The 17,039-nt window shown below is 51.3% G+C and overlaps 7 protein-coding genes across 7 annotated transcripts; 3 read left to right on the plus strand and 4 right to left on the minus strand.

Moving 5' to 3' along the window:
- Positions 1–68: 68 nt before the first annotated feature.
- IAR55_005078 (uncharacterized protein) lies at positions 69–6,968 on the plus strand (the record flags this gene model as incomplete). Its single annotated transcript, XM_066948172.1, has 15 exons — positions 69–439; positions 493–907; positions 968–2,051; positions 2,103–2,470; positions 2,526–2,937; positions 2,994–3,147; positions 3,211–4,076; positions 4,140–4,303; positions 4,383–4,700; positions 4,755–4,837; positions 4,901–5,485; positions 5,534–6,002; positions 6,086–6,218; positions 6,285–6,361; positions 6,417–6,968. 15 exons carry the CDS (start codon positions 69–71, stop codon positions 6,966–6,968), a joined length of 6,051 nt encoding a protein of 2,016 aa, XP_066801631.1.
- Positions 6,969–7,298: 330 nt separating this feature from the next.
- On the minus strand, positions 7,299–9,408 carry IAR55_005079 (uncharacterized protein; the record flags this gene model as incomplete). Its single annotated transcript, XM_066948173.1, has 5 exons — positions 7,299–8,121; positions 8,188–8,632; positions 8,705–8,904; positions 8,974–9,124; positions 9,258–9,408. 5 exons carry the CDS (start codon positions 9,406–9,408, stop codon positions 7,299–7,301), a joined length of 1,770 nt encoding a protein of 589 aa, XP_066801632.1.
- Positions 9,409–9,866: 458 nt separating this feature from the next.
- IAR55_005080 (uncharacterized protein) lies at positions 9,867–10,782 on the plus strand (the record flags this gene model as incomplete). Its single annotated transcript, XM_066948174.1, has 5 exons — positions 9,867–9,949; positions 10,148–10,229; positions 10,295–10,434; positions 10,564–10,676; positions 10,733–10,782. 5 exons carry the CDS (start codon positions 9,867–9,869, stop codon positions 10,780–10,782), a joined length of 468 nt encoding a protein of 155 aa, XP_066801633.1.
- Positions 10,783–11,028: 246 nt separating this feature from the next.
- Positions 11,029–12,496, minus strand: IAR55_005081 (uncharacterized protein; the record flags this gene model as incomplete). The annotated part of the gene is made up of 3 exons (XM_066948175.1): positions 11,029–11,109; positions 11,199–11,815; positions 11,878–12,496. The coding sequence occupies 3 exons, from the start codon at positions 12,494–12,496 to the stop codon at positions 11,029–11,031; spliced, it is 1,317 nt and encodes a 438-aa protein (XP_066801634.1).
- Positions 12,497–13,543: 1,047 nt separating this feature from the next.
- On the minus strand, positions 13,544–14,091 carry IAR55_005082 (uncharacterized protein; the record flags this gene model as incomplete). Its single annotated transcript, XM_066948176.1, has 2 exons — positions 13,544–13,891; positions 14,002–14,091. 2 exons carry the CDS (start codon positions 14,089–14,091, stop codon positions 13,544–13,546), a joined length of 438 nt encoding a protein of 145 aa, XP_066801635.1.
- Positions 14,092–14,384: 293 nt separating this feature from the next.
- On the plus strand, positions 14,385–15,199 carry IAR55_005083 (uncharacterized protein; the record flags this gene model as incomplete). The annotated part of the gene is made up of 4 exons (XM_066948177.1): positions 14,385–14,622; positions 14,684–14,700; positions 14,798–14,959; positions 15,026–15,199. 4 exons carry the CDS (start codon positions 14,385–14,387, stop codon positions 15,197–15,199), a joined length of 591 nt encoding a protein of 196 aa, XP_066801636.1.
- A 216-nt stretch (positions 15,200–15,415) lies between these two features.
- IAR55_005084 (uncharacterized protein) lies at positions 15,416–16,963 on the minus strand (the record flags this gene model as incomplete). The annotated part of the gene is made up of 2 exons (XM_066948178.1): positions 15,416–15,754; positions 15,836–16,963. 2 exons carry the CDS (start codon positions 16,961–16,963, stop codon positions 15,416–15,418), a joined length of 1,467 nt encoding a protein of 488 aa, XP_066801637.1.
- Positions 16,964–17,039: the final 76 nt, after the last annotated feature.

A 17,039-nucleotide genomic window follows, 5' to 3' on the forward strand; every position in this document is an offset into this window, starting at 1 on the left:
GAAATCGGCAAGGAACGGCGCAATATACCCCAGGACATTGACAACCTAGTGTCTACCTCGCGCGCAAGATGTCCTCACTCGCCACCCAGCTTCAACAGATAGCATCTCTTGATGCCTCTCGACTCACCTCCAAATACGGTACCCCATCCTCAAAGTCGTACCTCTTCCCTCCGAAAGTAGCAGCGGATCATGACCTCGATTCGATCTTCTCACTCGCCCAATCGGGGTTCGAAGAACTGCTCTCGCTAGATCCCGGTATCGAGATGTATGAAGATGAGCTGTTCAGTGAGAAGGCGAAAAGAACGGATAGGATGATGTTGACCCAGGAGGAGAATGATGCCCTGGATAAGATCTTGGGGAGATGTCTGAGAAGATTGGGGAGATGGGTGGGAGTCATGGCAGGTGGAAAATGTATTGAATGGCTCGTTAGAAGATTCAGGTGAGCCGTCTCGTCTGCCCTGACAGCAATGATACAGCTGACAGATGACGAAGGGTTCACGAGATGAACGCCGAAACATTATTACAGGTCTTCTTGCCGTACCACTCTTCGCCCAATTTTGCTCGAATACTCGCAATCCTCACACTATCCAAATCCTCACCATATCATGCCCCCTTCTCCCCACTGATCGCCAAAGCTCAACCTGTCCCTCGATCATATATCACATCGTCGATCTCACCTTCAAGAGACAAGTCCCTTCATCTCCTTGGCGATGTTGCGGGAATGGTCAAGACGGCCATCAAGGAAGGGGTCGTACATCGTGCGCTCTTGACATTCTGGACAGCAACATTGGTCGATCTGCTCGAAGGTGGGAAACAAGGCAAAGGTCTTCATGAGGGCTTGGTCAAGCTTCTCGTCGAGACCTTCGTAGTCATCCTTGAAACGCCTAGCGGTGGTGAAGATGTCAACGTGAGTTCGTGGCCGAAGTCTAGGATCTTAGAAGCTGGCTGACTGTGAAACATACACCAGGCTGCCGTCTATCCCCCTTTGGTCCTTCTCACTCGCTCTGTGAGCCTCGCCGATGGGCCTTTCCAGGCGATTGTATCTTCTCTTCTCACTCCTTCTACCGGAGCCAATTCCTCACAACGGATGCTCACCCTCCTTGTCATCCTCAACGACCGCTCAACCTGGGATGGCGGTCTGGGTGAAAACGGCACAATGAATCTCAGCAAGATCAAGCAATTAGGCGAGATCTTAATGGCGGCCATGGAAAAGTACGGTTTCGAATCCGCGTTGAAGACTGTCGTGTCGGTCATGCTTGAAAAACCAGAGCTGCACCACAAGAATCTCACTGCAGTAGTCGAACACAATTACCTTCCCAACTCTATTGCCCAAATTGCCGCTCAGAAGTTCCTCCAGCTCGGATCAGCCACCACCTCTTCGGATGAGGTGAAGACTGCTTGCAAAACAATACTCGCAAACTTACGAGAAAGACATCCCAGTGTGGTCGATTCCGCTTTCGTCGAAGCTTCCAGCAAGGCAACTATCGACCATGCGCTTGTCCAAAAGCCAGTCAATGAGGTCGCTTTCCTTAACGTCTACGCTGCCGACGTGTCAAGTCGTGTCCAGGGTGTAGGAGAGGTGTTCGATCTTGCAGATTCTGGTGTCGACCCAGAAAGCGCAATCACAGCAATAGTCGCGCGACTAGGCGACGTCGACGAGGTTGTCATTCAAGCTCTGTATCAACGACCTCAGCAAATCTTCACCTTACTTGGCGTCGACAGGTACATCGCAGGTGTCAAGCCGACATTCTGGAGTGTATCACCCAAGCCAACGATTATCGGTCGCCACCTTGACTTCATCTCCAATCATCTTCTGGCCAATCATCCCGATGCAGGCAAGAAGGTCTTCCGAGAACTTCTTTTTCCTTGTCTCCTATCAACGGAGAAGAGGCAGCCTCTGACGAAGGTCGAGGCCTTGCAGTTGCTTACCGGAGGCCTGAAAAAGGTGGACATGTTGAGCAAGATCGTTCCGGAGATCGCTAAGGCTAGAGCGGAGAACACTAAAGGAGGAGTGCAGAAGTCAAATCTCCTCATCGCTACCGCTTTATCCGGTAGGTGACTGCGAATACCACATACTACAGCGAAACTGACGGTAAATGCAGATGCTACGGCGGCTTCCGCTTCCTTCGAAGATGACATTGCCTATCTCATCTCCCAGATCGGCTCCACCAGCTCCTCTGCTCGGCTTCTTGCATACATGGTCCTCACCACCCTTATCGTCTCAGTCCATGGAGAAATTCAGCTCAGTTTGGCGGTACAGGTTCTTGCCTATCTCGAGACTAAGCAGAGTGGACCGGCTATGCGAGATATCCACAACACTGAGCAGACTCCTTCTCCGGCTCTGCTCGAAGCAGTCCACCGCAAGCCCGACGAGGCACGAACTACGCAAAGGGCGATGGTCGAGCTTTTGAGTGCTATGAGTAAGGTTGTCAAACCATCCGCGATCAATGTCACCTGGTTGTCAAGTGAAGTGAGTGTCTACTGAAAGTTTCCTGCTGTGTGACTGATCTCTTATACCTGCGCAGACCACCGCCAGTGATATCGCGCCCTTCAAGCTTTACTCCAAACAAATCTATCTCTGGGCGAATGCAGGTCTACTTCCCGCTTCGGTCTCGTCCACCCTCCTCCGATCACTCCTCACGCAACTCGGTGAGGACGCTCTACTCTTCTTTGCCTCTCTCTGGACAAGCACATCCTCTGTAACCCTCCGAACTGCCTCACTTCGTCATGCCACAGCGTTCATCTCGGCTTGCTCCGGTGTCAAAAGTCAGCAGGGCGTCGATTTCCAAATTCTCATCCCTGCGATACTCATTGCGCTACGAGATGGGGAGCAGGTCGTCAGACAAGCTGGTGTTAAAGTCCTGAAAGCTATGTCCGGTGAAACCGAGGGCTCTGCGACCATCTATGCTTTGGACACCATCTATGGTGATCGTTCCGGTGAGCTGATTTCGATTCCACGTGTTGCCCTCAATGCTAATACGAGTCATTGTCAGATACTGTACAGCTTCTCAAGAGCATTGATCGAAGAAGATACCTTGACTCGTTGCTTGAGTTTGCGGACGAGATGGTCATTGATTCTGGCCGTGTACGAGCGCTTCATTCTGTGGCATTGGAGATTCATCGCGGACAAAATAAGAAAGCTTTGTTGTAAGTCTACCTTCCTTCAGCGAACACAGAGAGATTTCAGAACCGACTAGATCCAATTCACAGACATCGACGAGCGGTCATTGGCTGTCTTACCTCACACATCGTCGCCTATCGAGCTCACCGAGAGCGACTGATCCTTCTCGACCTACTTTCTGACGTATCTGATTCCACTCTGTTGCGCGGAGTCCTCCCACTTCTCACTGTACTCGAAAATGAAAAGAACGACGAGACTATCTGGCTCAGTGAATTGTCCTCCGAGGCAAGCGCAGAATACCTGGGTGTGCTCTTCGGCACACTCAGGCCGCAGACCGTCTCAGTTCTTACGGATCAGCAAAGTTCTGCTTGGACATTCTTGCTTTCCGTCTTAGGCGGAAGCTGTGTCTCTTCCTTCCACGCTCAAATGCGCGAGCTCTCGCTTCACAGAATGGTAGATGGTGTTTTCGCGGTCCTCCCTGTTCCAGAACAGATCGAATACGTCCTCGCTCTCATTCAGTCGCTTCACTCCCTACCGACTGATGATATCTTGTCGACCAAGGAAATCATGGAAAAATTCGAGCTCGAACCTGCAATCATCACGGAGCTGATTGACAACCTCTCTCAGCCTCTCGAAACCACCGTTCATCGTAAGAAACAACGACAAGACGAATCGAACGTCGAAGGCGACGGTCCTACCTCAGCCGTTCATGACCTCACAGTCCTCATCGAGAGTAGAGACTGGAAGTCATTGCCAGGCGACGCCGGACTAGTCGCTTCTCTCATGTCGATCTTGTCTTCATTGTTAACTAAGAGGCTGGTGATCAAGGAGGGAGTGGATTATCTTGAGCAGGAGGTCTTGGCCGCAATCCTGGCTCTGGTGGAGAAGATTGAAGATCCAGCAGAGATCAACAGGGCCCATGTGGGGATCGAGGTTGTCATCAAGGTCATTCGAGGTATGTTCCATGCCTGCATACGGATAAGATATCCTTGCCGAGCGCTGAAAACCCCCCTTGCAGCTTCCACCAATCCCCGAACATCGCAGAGGACACTCTTGGTCGCGGCAGAGCTGGCAAGACTCATCCCGGACGCTGTCTTGCACAATGTCATGCCCATCTTCACTTTCATGGGTGCGAGCGATTTCCAGAGAGACGATGCGTACAGCTTCGGAGTGGTCGAGAAGGTGAGCCAGTCTCTGTCCTATCCTTCGACCTATCTTGTGCCCACTCGTGACAATGACTTCTACTAATAATCCGTCTCAGACCGTCTCCCGAATCGTGCCGGTCATGACCAAGTCCCTTAAAGACAAGTCTGCGTTCAACCTCGACCTGTACAACCAATCCCTCCCGTTCCTCAGCATCTTCACGGACATGTCCTCTCGTTTGCCTAAGCACCGCACGTTACCGTTCTTCGTCCATCTCGTTAAGTCTCTTGGGGCTGTCGATTTCTTGGCTCCAGTCTGCATGCTTTTAGTTGACAGGGCTACCACCAAGGGCGGTCGAGCGGGCAAAGATGCTGGGACAGTGTTGGAGTTGCCGGCCTCTCTGGCTGGAACATTTGACGTGTCTGTCAGGACAGAAGTGAGTAATGTCGTGGGACGAATCACAAGTGTGCTGAATATTCTATGATCTCAGGTCTTGGTGGAGATCGTCAATGAACTCGGCCGATTGGTCGGTGATCTGGCTAGAGTGGAGAAGGAAGCTTTCCTCAGTCGAACGTGAGCATACTTCTTAGCAGAAGGGAGGGATTCATGAGAAGTCTCTTGACACGTTCTTCGCAGCATCGCCGAGAACGACTCGTCAGACCGTCCTCTCCGTCAGATCACTTACCTTCTCAACCTCACCACATCTCTTATCGACCAGCTCCGCGGCAAAGCATGCGCTCAACCCGCTGTGCAAGCTGTCGTGCGTCAATTAATCGTTCTTGCCGCTACGACTTCGCAACCGATCATGTCCTCAACCGATATCCCCTCCAACATGCACTTGGCCCTCGGAGGTGCTATGCAATTGCTCTCCGCTGAGAACTTCCTTGGTGTTACCCTGGAGCTGCTTGATGAAGGCTCGGAGCAGGACAAGATTATGTCCCTCAACGTATTCACAGAGCGGATTCCCCTGATCAAGGACGAGATCCGGTCAAGGAGCACCAAAACAATTGGAGAGATCCTCCAGAAAGGTGCGGGCTTGTTGGAGGCGAAGACTTCGACTGTTGCTGCGGCTTTGACAGCCATCAGGACTGTTGCCAAGACAGCTCTGCCTGTCGAGGTAGGGGTGTTAGCCCAAATCGTACCCGGTGTGGTTGGTGCTGTGGGCAAATTCAATGACACCGCCAATACTGTTGGTGGACTGTCGCTCCTTGAGTTGCTGGTGTGAGTAGGAAAACGTATAATAGCCCTCTCAGCTGACAAGGTTTTCAGACGGCACCTGGGCTCTCGGGTCATCCCATATATTCAGTCTATCGTCGATGCGTCTTTGAGATTAATCAAATCACCAAAAACACCAACCTCCGCTTCCAAGCAATCGTTCGCTACACTCGCTTCCATCCTCGAAACCGTCTCAACCTTCATTTCCTCCAAGCAACTCACTTCTATCATCCGCAGTGCTATCGATTACCGATCCAAGGATTCTTCAATCTCGCTCAGCCTGTTGACGACGATTGCCAAGAGGACGAGGACCAAGACGCTCCTCCCAGTTTTGATGGAGTTTTGGAAAGTTGTGCAGACGGAGGATGAAGGGTCGATGAAGGGATTCTTTGATCTGTTGAGGTTGACTCTGAAGAATGCGAATAGGGAGGATTTGCCAGGAATGATCAAACCTGTCTTTGCGTTCTTCCTGGATGTTTTCGATCTAAGACATAGGTTGCAAGGTAGAGGATTTAATGCCGAGGTGAGTGATTGTAACTTCTCAATCCAACTGTAGAGGTGGCGATGTCGCAAGGGCGGAGGCTGATGATTATGACGGACTTCCAGACCATCAACGAGATTGAAGAGTCGGCGATTGGATCTTTCCTTGAGCTCGTCACCAAGCTGAACGAGGCGACATTCAAGCCTTTGTTCATCAGGTTGTACGACTGGGCGGTGATTGATTTGGCCGAAGGAAAGGGTGAGTGGAACGGTATTGATGAGGCAGAGCGCACTGTGACTGATTCGCCTGAACAACTTCCTTTAGCGATTGATGATGGTCGACTTGTTGAGAGGAAGATTGTTCTGCTTCACGTGATGATGGGTCTGCTTGTTAAGTTCAAGGTGAGTTGGACGAGCCTCTCGAAGGACCCAGCTAAATCCGAGATTGGATTTGTAGAACCTACTCTCCCCTTACATCTCTACACTTCTGCCTCATATTCAAGAATTGCTCCCTGCGTATGCTTCTGGGGAGATCAAAGATCTACCTTTATGGACTCTTCTTCTCGACGTCGTCGCAAAATCCTTCGAAGTGGATGACGGAGCGTTCTACACCGAAACCCATCTCCTCACTCTCATCCCATTACTCGTCGCCCAACTGCCCTTGTTCCCCACGCCGCTCGCATCGCCAACACCTACCACTCGAGTCTTATCTGCGCTTGCCGGATCCACCAATTCCGAAAAAGTCTTGAGATCACTCAACACTTCCATCTGTCTAGCCACCCGATCCGACGACGTCAGACTCCGTTTGTCGGCTCTGAAGGCTCTGGACGGAGTATGGGCATGGGCTCAGGAGAAGGATGAGCTGTTGTTGAATCTCGTGCCGGAGACTGTGTCCGAGTTCTTGGCGGAATTGCTGGAGGATGAGAGTTCGGACGTGGAATCCGCCGCGAGGGCAGTTTTGGCCAGGATCGAAAAGGTCACAGGTAGCTTGAAAGAGTATCTAGAGTAGAGGGGGATTGAGGTGTCGTGGAGATGTAGAAGAGCTACTCCTTATGTTAGTACCAGTGTCTGAATCATAATCATGCATAATGTCGGTCTAGATCCGGTTCACAAAATGGTATAAAACAAATGTACAACATGATGATCTCGAAAATGTGAGAGGAACAGAACGAAGAACAATAAATGACAGACAAGGTATACAGATCAGATTGTCACACAGGCTCACAAAGGTCAAGGGTCGACGTCACTCGAGCAATAACGAGAAGTAGGATCAGGCAAGACTGACTCATTGATCGGACACAGCAAATGGGGCGAGTCCCCTTCCCATGACAACGGAAAGCTACCAACCCCCACCTCCCACCCCTACCCTTCGATACTCCACAAGTTCACATTCGGTACTGATACCTCCTTTCTCTCCCCCTTGGGTCTCAACCTCTTTCCTTTCCGGTATTCTGAGCCTATACCAGTCTCCCGAATACGTTATCGCTATCAACTGCTTTTCCTTCTTCGTCAACGGTTGCGATCTCTTCTTCGCGCCGACTGCTGTGATCGTGTTCGTACTTGATTGCGAGGCCGTTCGAGTAGCAGACGATGATGGTCCAGACCGAAGGTTGATGTGAGGGCCACTTCCAGCTGCTGCTGTCCCTGTCAAGATGTGCGGAGAACTTCGTGGTGGATGTACTAAAATGGATCCTCGTCGACCTCTACCCGGGACAAAGCCCATCGGTGTGGTTGTCTCTCCTCGTCGTGAGGTCAAAGGAGGAGTTGCAGTCCGACTAGTACCGTCTGAACCGAATGATCTCCTCTCATCTCTCGATCCCATTGATACGCTTCCTACTCCGCCTCCGGTCACCAAGCCACCGGAAAGACGTCTGGAAGCTTTGTTTGTTGCTTCGTTTTTCTCGTCCTCGATGTTGGCAACCTCCACATCAACGTCCACCCAAGTGACAACGAATCTCTCGCCCAATTCTCCGTCGACTTCGTCCGCTCGCATCGAGGGGACATTCACACCTGCTGCGCCCAAGGCAGCAGAGAACGCATGCGGATTCTTGCGAGGTAGATGGTATTGAGCAGTTGAAGCTTGGGAAGAGAAATATTTCGGTAAAGGGAGATTGCGAGATAACAAGTTGGTAAGTGAAGGGGTGTTGCTGGTGGGAGTGGCCCTGGGGCAACAGAGGCAGGGATCAGCTTTTCTCAAATATACCAGCCATGCGTATACTGATACCTACGACCTGGATCCGTCTTTGCTTGCCGATGAAGCCTCGTCGTCTCCCCAAACATGCACAGTCCCTTTATCACTCCATCCTACCACTCTCCCGCCTGTCCCACCTGCAACATTCAGCTCCTCAAACTCCACACCCCACATCTCGGCCCTGTCTACTCCTCTTCGCAACTCTTTCTCGAGTCGACCTCGACTCGTATCCCATACCCTCAGCAACGTTCCCCTCTCAGAGGTTGTGAGAATATGCGATCCGGTCGAAGTGCACGAGAGCGTAGATAGAGGATGATTATGGGCGAGGATGATGGGAGAACGGAAGGTTGGAGTCGGTATCGGTGTCGACGACGATGGTGACGGTGGACAAGGAGGGAGATGTACTAGTTGGACATGGCCTGCTTGTCGACCTGGTAATGCTAGTAGAGTGGAAGAGGGAGATGTCGACAGCGCGATGAGACCTATATGCCAGAACCAAAATGTAAATGTCAGCACACGACACTGGACTGTGGTGCAGTCGTCTTTATGCGTACCTAGCTCGTTCTCGACTGTTTCCCATTCTCCAAATTTTTTCAACCAGAAGCCATCTCCTCCATCGTCCGCTGCAGCTTTACCTTTGCCTTTTCCAGTCGTTGTGGCTGACATCCCCACTCCATATTCGAACGCAACGACCTTCCGAAGCAGAGCGACGCATATCATACCTCGTCTCGCAGCGATACCCGTTATTGTTTCGCTTAAGAGGGATTGTGTATTTCAGCTTGGCAACGCGAACTTGATCGGCAGTGCGATCAGCTGAACTCACCCAAACTCGATCTCCGCAACAGCCACTCCGAGTTTATCGTGATATATCACCGCCTTGTTGGGTGCGTAGAGCGGTGAAGTGCCTCCTCCTTGAAGTACGAGTAGAGGCGAATAAGGGAGGAGTAGTGCCAGAGTCAACGTCCCCGGTAAAACTATCGTTGGCCCGAGCCAATTCAGTCAGCTTCGTTAACCGAGCATCTCGCTAGCCAAGCAAGATGGCGAGAAAGAGTAGTCAAAATGGTTGAAAAGGTTGAATAGGGGGAGCAAAGGGAGTCCGAGACTCACCCTTCCGCCGCACGACTCCTAGTGGCCATGTTTGCCATACTTCGTATACGTTCTCACCGGCTATCGAGAAGAACTTGCCATTTTGCGAGAACGTGATTGAAAGGATCGGAGGCGGTCGCAACGTCGATACCGTATAACGACCGAGCTGCATTTTGAGCTGCAGTATCGGGTGTTACGAGGTCAAGGGACCATGTCGAGGTGTCGCTGATCACAACTAGCAGAGTGAGAGCTACGAGGCGACACAGTGTGGTGGTGATGTATGGTCCAGGATGTCATTCCAGTAAGTTAGATATCTACGATAGAGCAGAGTGAGTGTATTTATGCGAGTGGCAACTCGAGCTGGAGTCACGTGATTGTCACTCGGGTCTGATTGTTGCTTTTACAACATCCTTCTCCTCCGTTTCAACATCCAACAAATGATTCAAGACAATTCTCTCACAATCACATCTTCCAAAATCGACCGAGATCAAAGCGATACGGTCATATAGCCTTCTCTTGCCTGTATCGCACAGCTACACATATCTGGCACATACCACCCGCTCCGGCATCAAAGCAAACAGAAGATTTCACACCCCTACCTGATCCTACATTTTGACTTCCTAACACATCATGTCGGACGACGAACGGATGGATGAAGCTGGGTTCGAGGGTGGAGATTATGCTGAAGACTACCTGGACCCAGATATGATCAAGTGGGTGTTATCCTCCACTGTATCTTGCGAGAGTAGGAGGCAATCGGGAAGGAACCCCTTGAACGCCAGTATGACAGTGAATATTTCACGTCAGACAGTCGAAGATCCCTCTTGGCCATCTCCACTGTGTCATAGCTCGTCTCGGTCGACGCTCACTTCTTGATCAGATAATGCTGACGACGGAGACCCTACTTGTAGCTACGAAGCGGAAGATGGTGAGAATGGCGAGCACGAAGCAGAAGGAATGAATGGCGGAGATATCGACGAGACGATGATTGTCGTGAGTCTAGTCTCAGCGCTATGTCCGTCCATGATTGACCATCTTTCTCGTCTTGCAATGCCCAGGAATCGAATGCTCCTCTGGAAGGTGGCGAGAAACAACGCACTGGCAAAGCGGCGAAACCTAACGAAGTGAGGGTGACGACGCCGTATATGACGAAATATGAACGAGCAAGAGTATTGGGCACTCGAGCATTACAGATCAGGTGAGGTGCTTCATCTGACTTGTCTGATTATCTTCCTCTGTCCTATGAGAGGAATGTCGTATGGAACGTCTTCAGCGCATCAGTATCCCATAAATCTTCTGCTGACCCTTGGTCTTTGTTCAATCATAGTATGAACGCACCTGTTCTAGTTCCTGTGGAAGGCGAGACGGATCCTCTGGAGATCGCTCTGAAAGAATTGGCAGCAAAGAAGATCCCGTTGGTGATACGGCGTTATCTTCCTGGTGAGCGACTTTGCATATAATAAGCAGATAATAATGCTGATGGATCAATCTGTCAGACAACTCGTTTGAGGATTGGAAAGTCGAGGAGCTCATCATCCAAGAATAATTCGAACATTGGGCGGCGCTTGGGAAGGGTTTACAGACTGCGATATGAGACAGATTATCATCCGAGGACATATGCATGAGACGTCGTGTACAAACAATGTCCCATCTGTGCACTCGCGAAATGATGATCGGTGTGAACGTCGAAAGGTGTCGGTCGGGTCGTAACAGTAATACAGAGACGAATTAACCAGAATCCATCTCTAGATCTACAATCCTATGAACAGATCGGGGCTCGGGAACTTTCTCATTAAGCAAGGACGGCAAGCGACCAGTCCTTGAACCAGATCTTCTGATCCTGAGGAGACGCCCAATCGTCGGTATGACCACCCTGAGGATCGATTCGTCAGTACAACCATCTCGCTTCTCGTCGAAAGACAGTCCAATCATCTAGACTGAAAGATAAAGACAGCCACTCACGAAGAAGGTTTGAGCCATGATACCGTAAATACGAGTCCCTTCTGTGGTTGCGAAAGTGACTCCGGTAAGATTGATGACGCTCTGGCCGTCAACGACCAATTCCTGTTCACCGTTGGCTTGTCCGACATCGTTAAGTTTGACTCGAATAGCGACAGTTTGCCATCTTCCAGTGGCCCAGGTGTACGCTCCTCTCTTGATGGATTCTCCATATCCCGTATCGGTGTTGGTGTAGGGGACGGGGAGGTAATCGTAGATTTCACCCGCACCGTTGGTCCTCCACATCAATCTCGCGGAGAAACAACTGTCCCTTCCATCCTGTCGACCACCACTACAGCTCTTGGCTTGAGCCAGACTCGTTCCACCGTAAAGACCCGGCATCTTCCCTCCCTTTTGGAACTGGAAACCATCTTGCATGTAAACCGAGTACGAGAATGAGACTTCCTTGGCGGAATCGACGGCCACACCGTTGTGGGCTCCCTCGGTGTAGAATGAGTAACCGGCAGAGGAGAGACCGACGGTCCCAGCAGGGTACGAAGCAACGAGAGCGGATGAACCGTCAGGTGCGTTGGAAGTGGCAGGAAGTCGACCGGCAGTCAAAGGCTTGAGTGCACCGGTGACTACGATGGATGTCAGCAAAGCGTCACATCGCTTGAAAGTCAGTACACGAAGCGTCACTCACATGATAAGGAGTTGTCGGAAGTGGTCCAGCTGGCAGAACCGGATCCCCACGGGAAGAGATTGTTGGAGTAAGAAGAGCCAGCGCTGGAAGTGGATGTCTCGGCAGTAGCGGAAGAGGTGCTTGTGGCGGTGGCAACGGACGATGTTTCCGACTCGGTGGAAACGACTTGTGAGCTAGTGGGATGATCGCTCGTGGTGGGAGTCACAGCGGATTCGGAGGTTGCGGTGGACGAAAGCGAACTCGTTCTTCCACCGGCACCGACAGCAACGTGAACACCGCCAATAGTAGACGCTGACGACGACGCTGTTTCCTCGGCCTCGGAGGCTGAAGCCGAGGAAGTCGATCCAGCAGCACAAGCTCTCTTTGCCGTCTTTCTTCGGACAAGTTTCTGTTGACCCGTGTTACCGTGTCTCGGCATCATCCTCCTCACTCCTCCGACAGAAGCGACGTGGGCGTTCCGACCGTTGTGCTGATGATGCAGATTGCGTGAAGCAGCTTCGTACAACGCTCGGGCCTCGACTGACGCTCCGTTGCCGTTGGAGTTTGGAGTGGCGTAAGCTGATGCGGAAAGGGGGAAGGACAGGAGAGGCAAGACGTAGAGAAGTGTTGATGCGTGCATTTTAGTGTGAGACAGAAAGAGGATGCACGAAGGTGAGATGCGCACTGCGCTGGAGGGAAGAGTGACAAAGGAAGGAAGTTTGACTTGGTCGTGAGATAATTGGTTGAGTGAACGTATCGCCAGGATACAGAACTCGAGCAGGTGTGTTTTGTTACGTCGTCGGATAGAGATGAGCTCACAGAGCTGTATGATTCTGAAAAGCAAGGTGGATGAGGATGAGAGGATGAGGGAGACGGAGAGAGAGATGTGATGTGAGGAGTGTGCGGATGGAGATAGATGTTTAGGAAGGTTGAATGTTGGACTGATGAACAAAAGGACTGCTTGCTGCTATATCGTTGCACGCCCAAAGCGCCATCCCATCCCAAATGAAGAAATTGCCATTCATCATCATTGAGACGCGTCCCCTCCCCCCTCTTTGCGTTCCTCCCCGATTGGTGCCATTTCTTTGACTTTCAGGGCAAAGCAAACGCAAAGGTACGAGTTAACTACTTGTAGTACGAGTACGATTCATTACAAAGTCGACGTTTGCATTACGGCAGAAATGGGATCTACGCCCATTGGACATTACAAAACGGGCTAATGTGACTTTTTGTAATGGTTCCGAACGAGACGAGATGGCTGATTGGGTCGGTGACGCCAAAGTTGGATCGAGCGAGATCTGCTCGCTTTTATAGTTGTGGCATGTGGCGGAATCGTGTTTGTTGACTTTGTCCAAGCACGTTGCGAGTGAGTCAAGGTGATTTGTACATGGCACATGCACGTCATTCAACCTAAATCCTGCAGGTTCAATGTACGCTATTCTTTCTCAGCACCGCTAGACCTCACAGGGTGGAAGACCGAGATCACACGACAGTATTTTGGGAGCCGGACGCACTGCACAAATGCTTAGCCATCCTCACGTTACGGTAGGGTATTCGATTTCGACTTGTACAAAATACGTCCACATGCAAGATATATACACAGTCGCTGAGACATACGCTAATATACAGTCCCTTGGTCCTTCTCAAGAGTACACCCGACCCCACGGCTCGCATTGAATATACGGAATCACGCCCTGCCTCGTGACGATCCTTCGCCTAGCCTAGTCTTGGTCTTCGTCTTCCCACCGCTCGAAGCTGTCATGCTCGACGATGCACGACGCCTCGCCACTCTCTTGCTGCGAGTATTGACGACGTCGGAGATTGTGTCTGCCTCGACGGAAGCGTGATTTCGCTCTGGCTCTGGCTCAACGACTTGGTTGGGGTGACCACCGACACGGAACCAGATAGCTTTTGCCTTTTCGAACGGCGTGAGAGAGCTGAGATCTTCGTCCGGCTTGTAGAAACGAAACCAAGCATCGAGGTATTGGGATGGAAGGGACATGTATTGCTCAAAATTATATGGGCATTGGTACTCCTGCGAAACGGAAACGAGATGAGCAATTGAGGTCTATGTTCGCGTGAACAGCAAAAGCTGGGGGGCTGTAGTGTCTATAGTACAGCATGCGTTTGGTGATTGACACGTACCTCTGGCATACCTTCGGGAAAGGATCTTGCGTTGATCGAGACGGGATTGAGTTCATCCGCACCGAGAAGTGAAGCGTAGGCATTTGCCATCTATCATGTAATAAAACCCCATCAAAACGCAAAGACAGTCACAGAGCGCCATACGCGTGACACACAGTCAGTTACGTAAACCACCAATGACTTGTAGAAGAGCTGAAACGAAGGGCATACACAGCCAAAGAACAGAATACACTGAATGTACACGAAAGAACGGGGATGGAAGAACGGGACAGGTGCATAGTGAGCTGCGGATATGTATTTATATGTTCGAATCACTTGAAGAGACTTCGAACTGACAAACCCCCATCTTTCATCCAACACCGCCACCACAGTCGACCACCACCATGGCCGCTGTCCCTCCAGTCCTAAATCTACCCGATATAATCGTCCCTCCTGTGTCAGTCAATCATGCAATGGCACCCAATTTCCCCATCATTCAGGCAGGGGCTATCCCTGTGCCCGCTGATGACCCGAACACTGTCGCCGTCATCGAATTTACCACCCTTGTACGTGCCTCTGGCACTCGTACGCAGCCGGAGCTGTTGGCCGCCGTTGACTTAGAAAGTCAAGTAATCAATTCTCGTAAGCTAGAATCTCAGTGCAAAAGAAGATTGTTCGATCGCCGTTGATGCTGGCTGCTAAGTCAGGACAACTGCAAGGGTAAGTCCCCATTGTGAGCAACCTCCGACGTATAAATACTGCAATGGCAATCTATCAACGAGACATCGTCGATATCCGAACGCGGATTTCAAATTAGTTTGCCACGATCATGCAGATGGCAAGTCCCAACACCCTCTCATTGCTTCAATCGCTGAGACCGGAAAACACTGACTATGACTTCGTCCAGTTGATCAACACAGCGTACGGGTATCTCAGCCAGCCACTGACCGCGGTTCCAATCGATGGCCTTCAGCCCCCGGTGAGTATCTAGAGCGAAGATGTTGAGCACACAGACCCCGATTGCTGACCGAAAAGCGACCCGTAGCACGCCAGCAGTCTCTCCTCGTGGGCAGGACTCCTCAGGCTCAACCGCCCTCAGCTGATTCAGCTGTTGAATCACTACAATGTTCCTTCCCGGCCCAACTGTAACGAGAATATGAGGCGGAGGTTGCTTTTCATGTTCCTTGGGGGCCCATTGAGCACTGTTGCCAGGCACTAGAGGTGGAAGTACGGATAAATCGACGTCAGGTTACCGTTGCTATGCAGATGCATGTTTGATCCGGGCCACTCCCTCCTGACTTGGAATCACCTCCGTGTAAAAGCCATTGTCCATCTATTGTCGATTCTGCCGTGGCAGTCCACGGGGAGACATTCTGTCTTTGTGCAAGACTCGTTCGATCCGCGTGACACACACTGTCGTAGGGTGTTTTCTGTCCTACTTGACCCTCTCAACCACCTTGACGGTGAGTTGAACCAAAGCATCTCTCGCTCCGCTCTGCGGTAACTTCTCGACCAACCCTCTCGCTTCACCCGCAAACTTCCTAGCGAGATCCACAGTCCTTTCCAGCCCATCACTCTTGCCCACGATCTCCCTGGCGATCTCCACGTCCCCCGGTTCTGAGAATTTCCTAAGGATCAAAGGGCCAAGATCTGGGTGTTTCTCCCATGCGAAAAGGGCTGGAGCGGTCGCGAGACCTAATCTGAGATCGGCTCCTAGAGATGGTTTGCCGAGTGTAGGATCAGGAGGGAGGAAGTCGAGGGCATCGTCTATGAGCTAAAGAGCAAAAAAAAAAGTTGGTGATCAGGTTACGCTTTGCAAGGACCTGCCGTCAATGCCTTCAATACTGGTACTCACCTGGAATGCGATACCAAGATTCCGCCCGTACCCATAAGCAACATCCTTGACCCACTCTCCTTCCTTGTCCACACCACCACCACAACCTCCCAAGATCGCTGCTGCCCTAGCACTTTTCGCCATCAGACTCGCTGTCTTCAAGTATGTCTTTCTCATATAATCCTCGAACCCTTTCTGCGTCGGCGCTCTTTCCGGTTCACTCGTAGCTCGTAGTTGCATGACCTCGCCTTCTATCAGGTTGGCAATGACCGTTGCTAGTAATTCAACCACTTCGCTTGATCCCAATCGAGCGAGAGCGACCGATGCTCGACCGAGCAAGAAGTCGCCCGAGAGGATGGAAAGCTTGTTGCCGAAGGCTGAGGGAGCGGAAGGTGCACCTCGACGCAGGTCCGAAGCGTCAATGACGTCGTCATGGAGAAGGGACGCGACATGGATCATTTCTGTAACACTTGCTAGTCGTCTTTGGGTCGGCAAGATGGGAGGCTCGCCTGCAGAATTGGATAGATTCGAATCGAATGGTGATGGTATGACGGGTGGAGGCGGTGATAATTTTCCCAATGTACCGATGGGGGATTCTGGTATTCTGAATGGATCCGCAAATACCATCGAGCTCAATCCATCTGTCGGTTCCGGTCCATATACTTCTGGATTCCAATCGTTCAACACCCCTCCTTCAGCAGTCAGACTATCGTCCATACTTCTTCCTCTCGATCCCATTTGAGCTTCTTCCCAACCTCTCCCACCTAATCCGTTCGTCGCCTGAGCCATCAGCAACACCAGTAACGGTCTAAGATGTTTGCCTTCTGCTTGGAAGTAGTATTTCGCGACCGTATCCAAGGAAGAATTGGAAGATCCCAACATTCGCCATAGTGAAGATTTCAGATCCCCGATCTCGGCATTGATAGCTGACAGAGGATCGTCGAGAGATGTCGTTGTGGATGATGATGGGGCAGAAGGGGGCGTGAGAACGGAATGCGCCGATTCCGTAGCTGCTGCCCAAGCTGATTGTCGACGAGCAGAGGTGAATGTCGGTGAAGAGGGTGAAGCGGTGGTGGACAATGCTCGGCGGGGCTTTCGAGCTGTTTGGGGTAGTGATCGAGATGCAGATCGAGCACATCGAGAGAGCATCTTGGGCAAGGGAGGGAGACTGTGGAGACGGGGTAGGAGAGAAGAGGAAAGAAGGGGACGATCCAGAGGGGAAAAG

Source organism: Kwoniella newhampshirensis, chromosome 9 (genome assembly GCF_039105145.1).
Source record: "Kwoniella newhampshirensis strain CBS 13917 chromosome 9, whole genome shotgun sequence".
Lineage (NCBI taxonomy): Eukaryota > Fungi > Basidiomycota > Tremellomycetes > Tremellales > Cryptococcaceae > Kwoniella > Kwoniella newhampshirensis.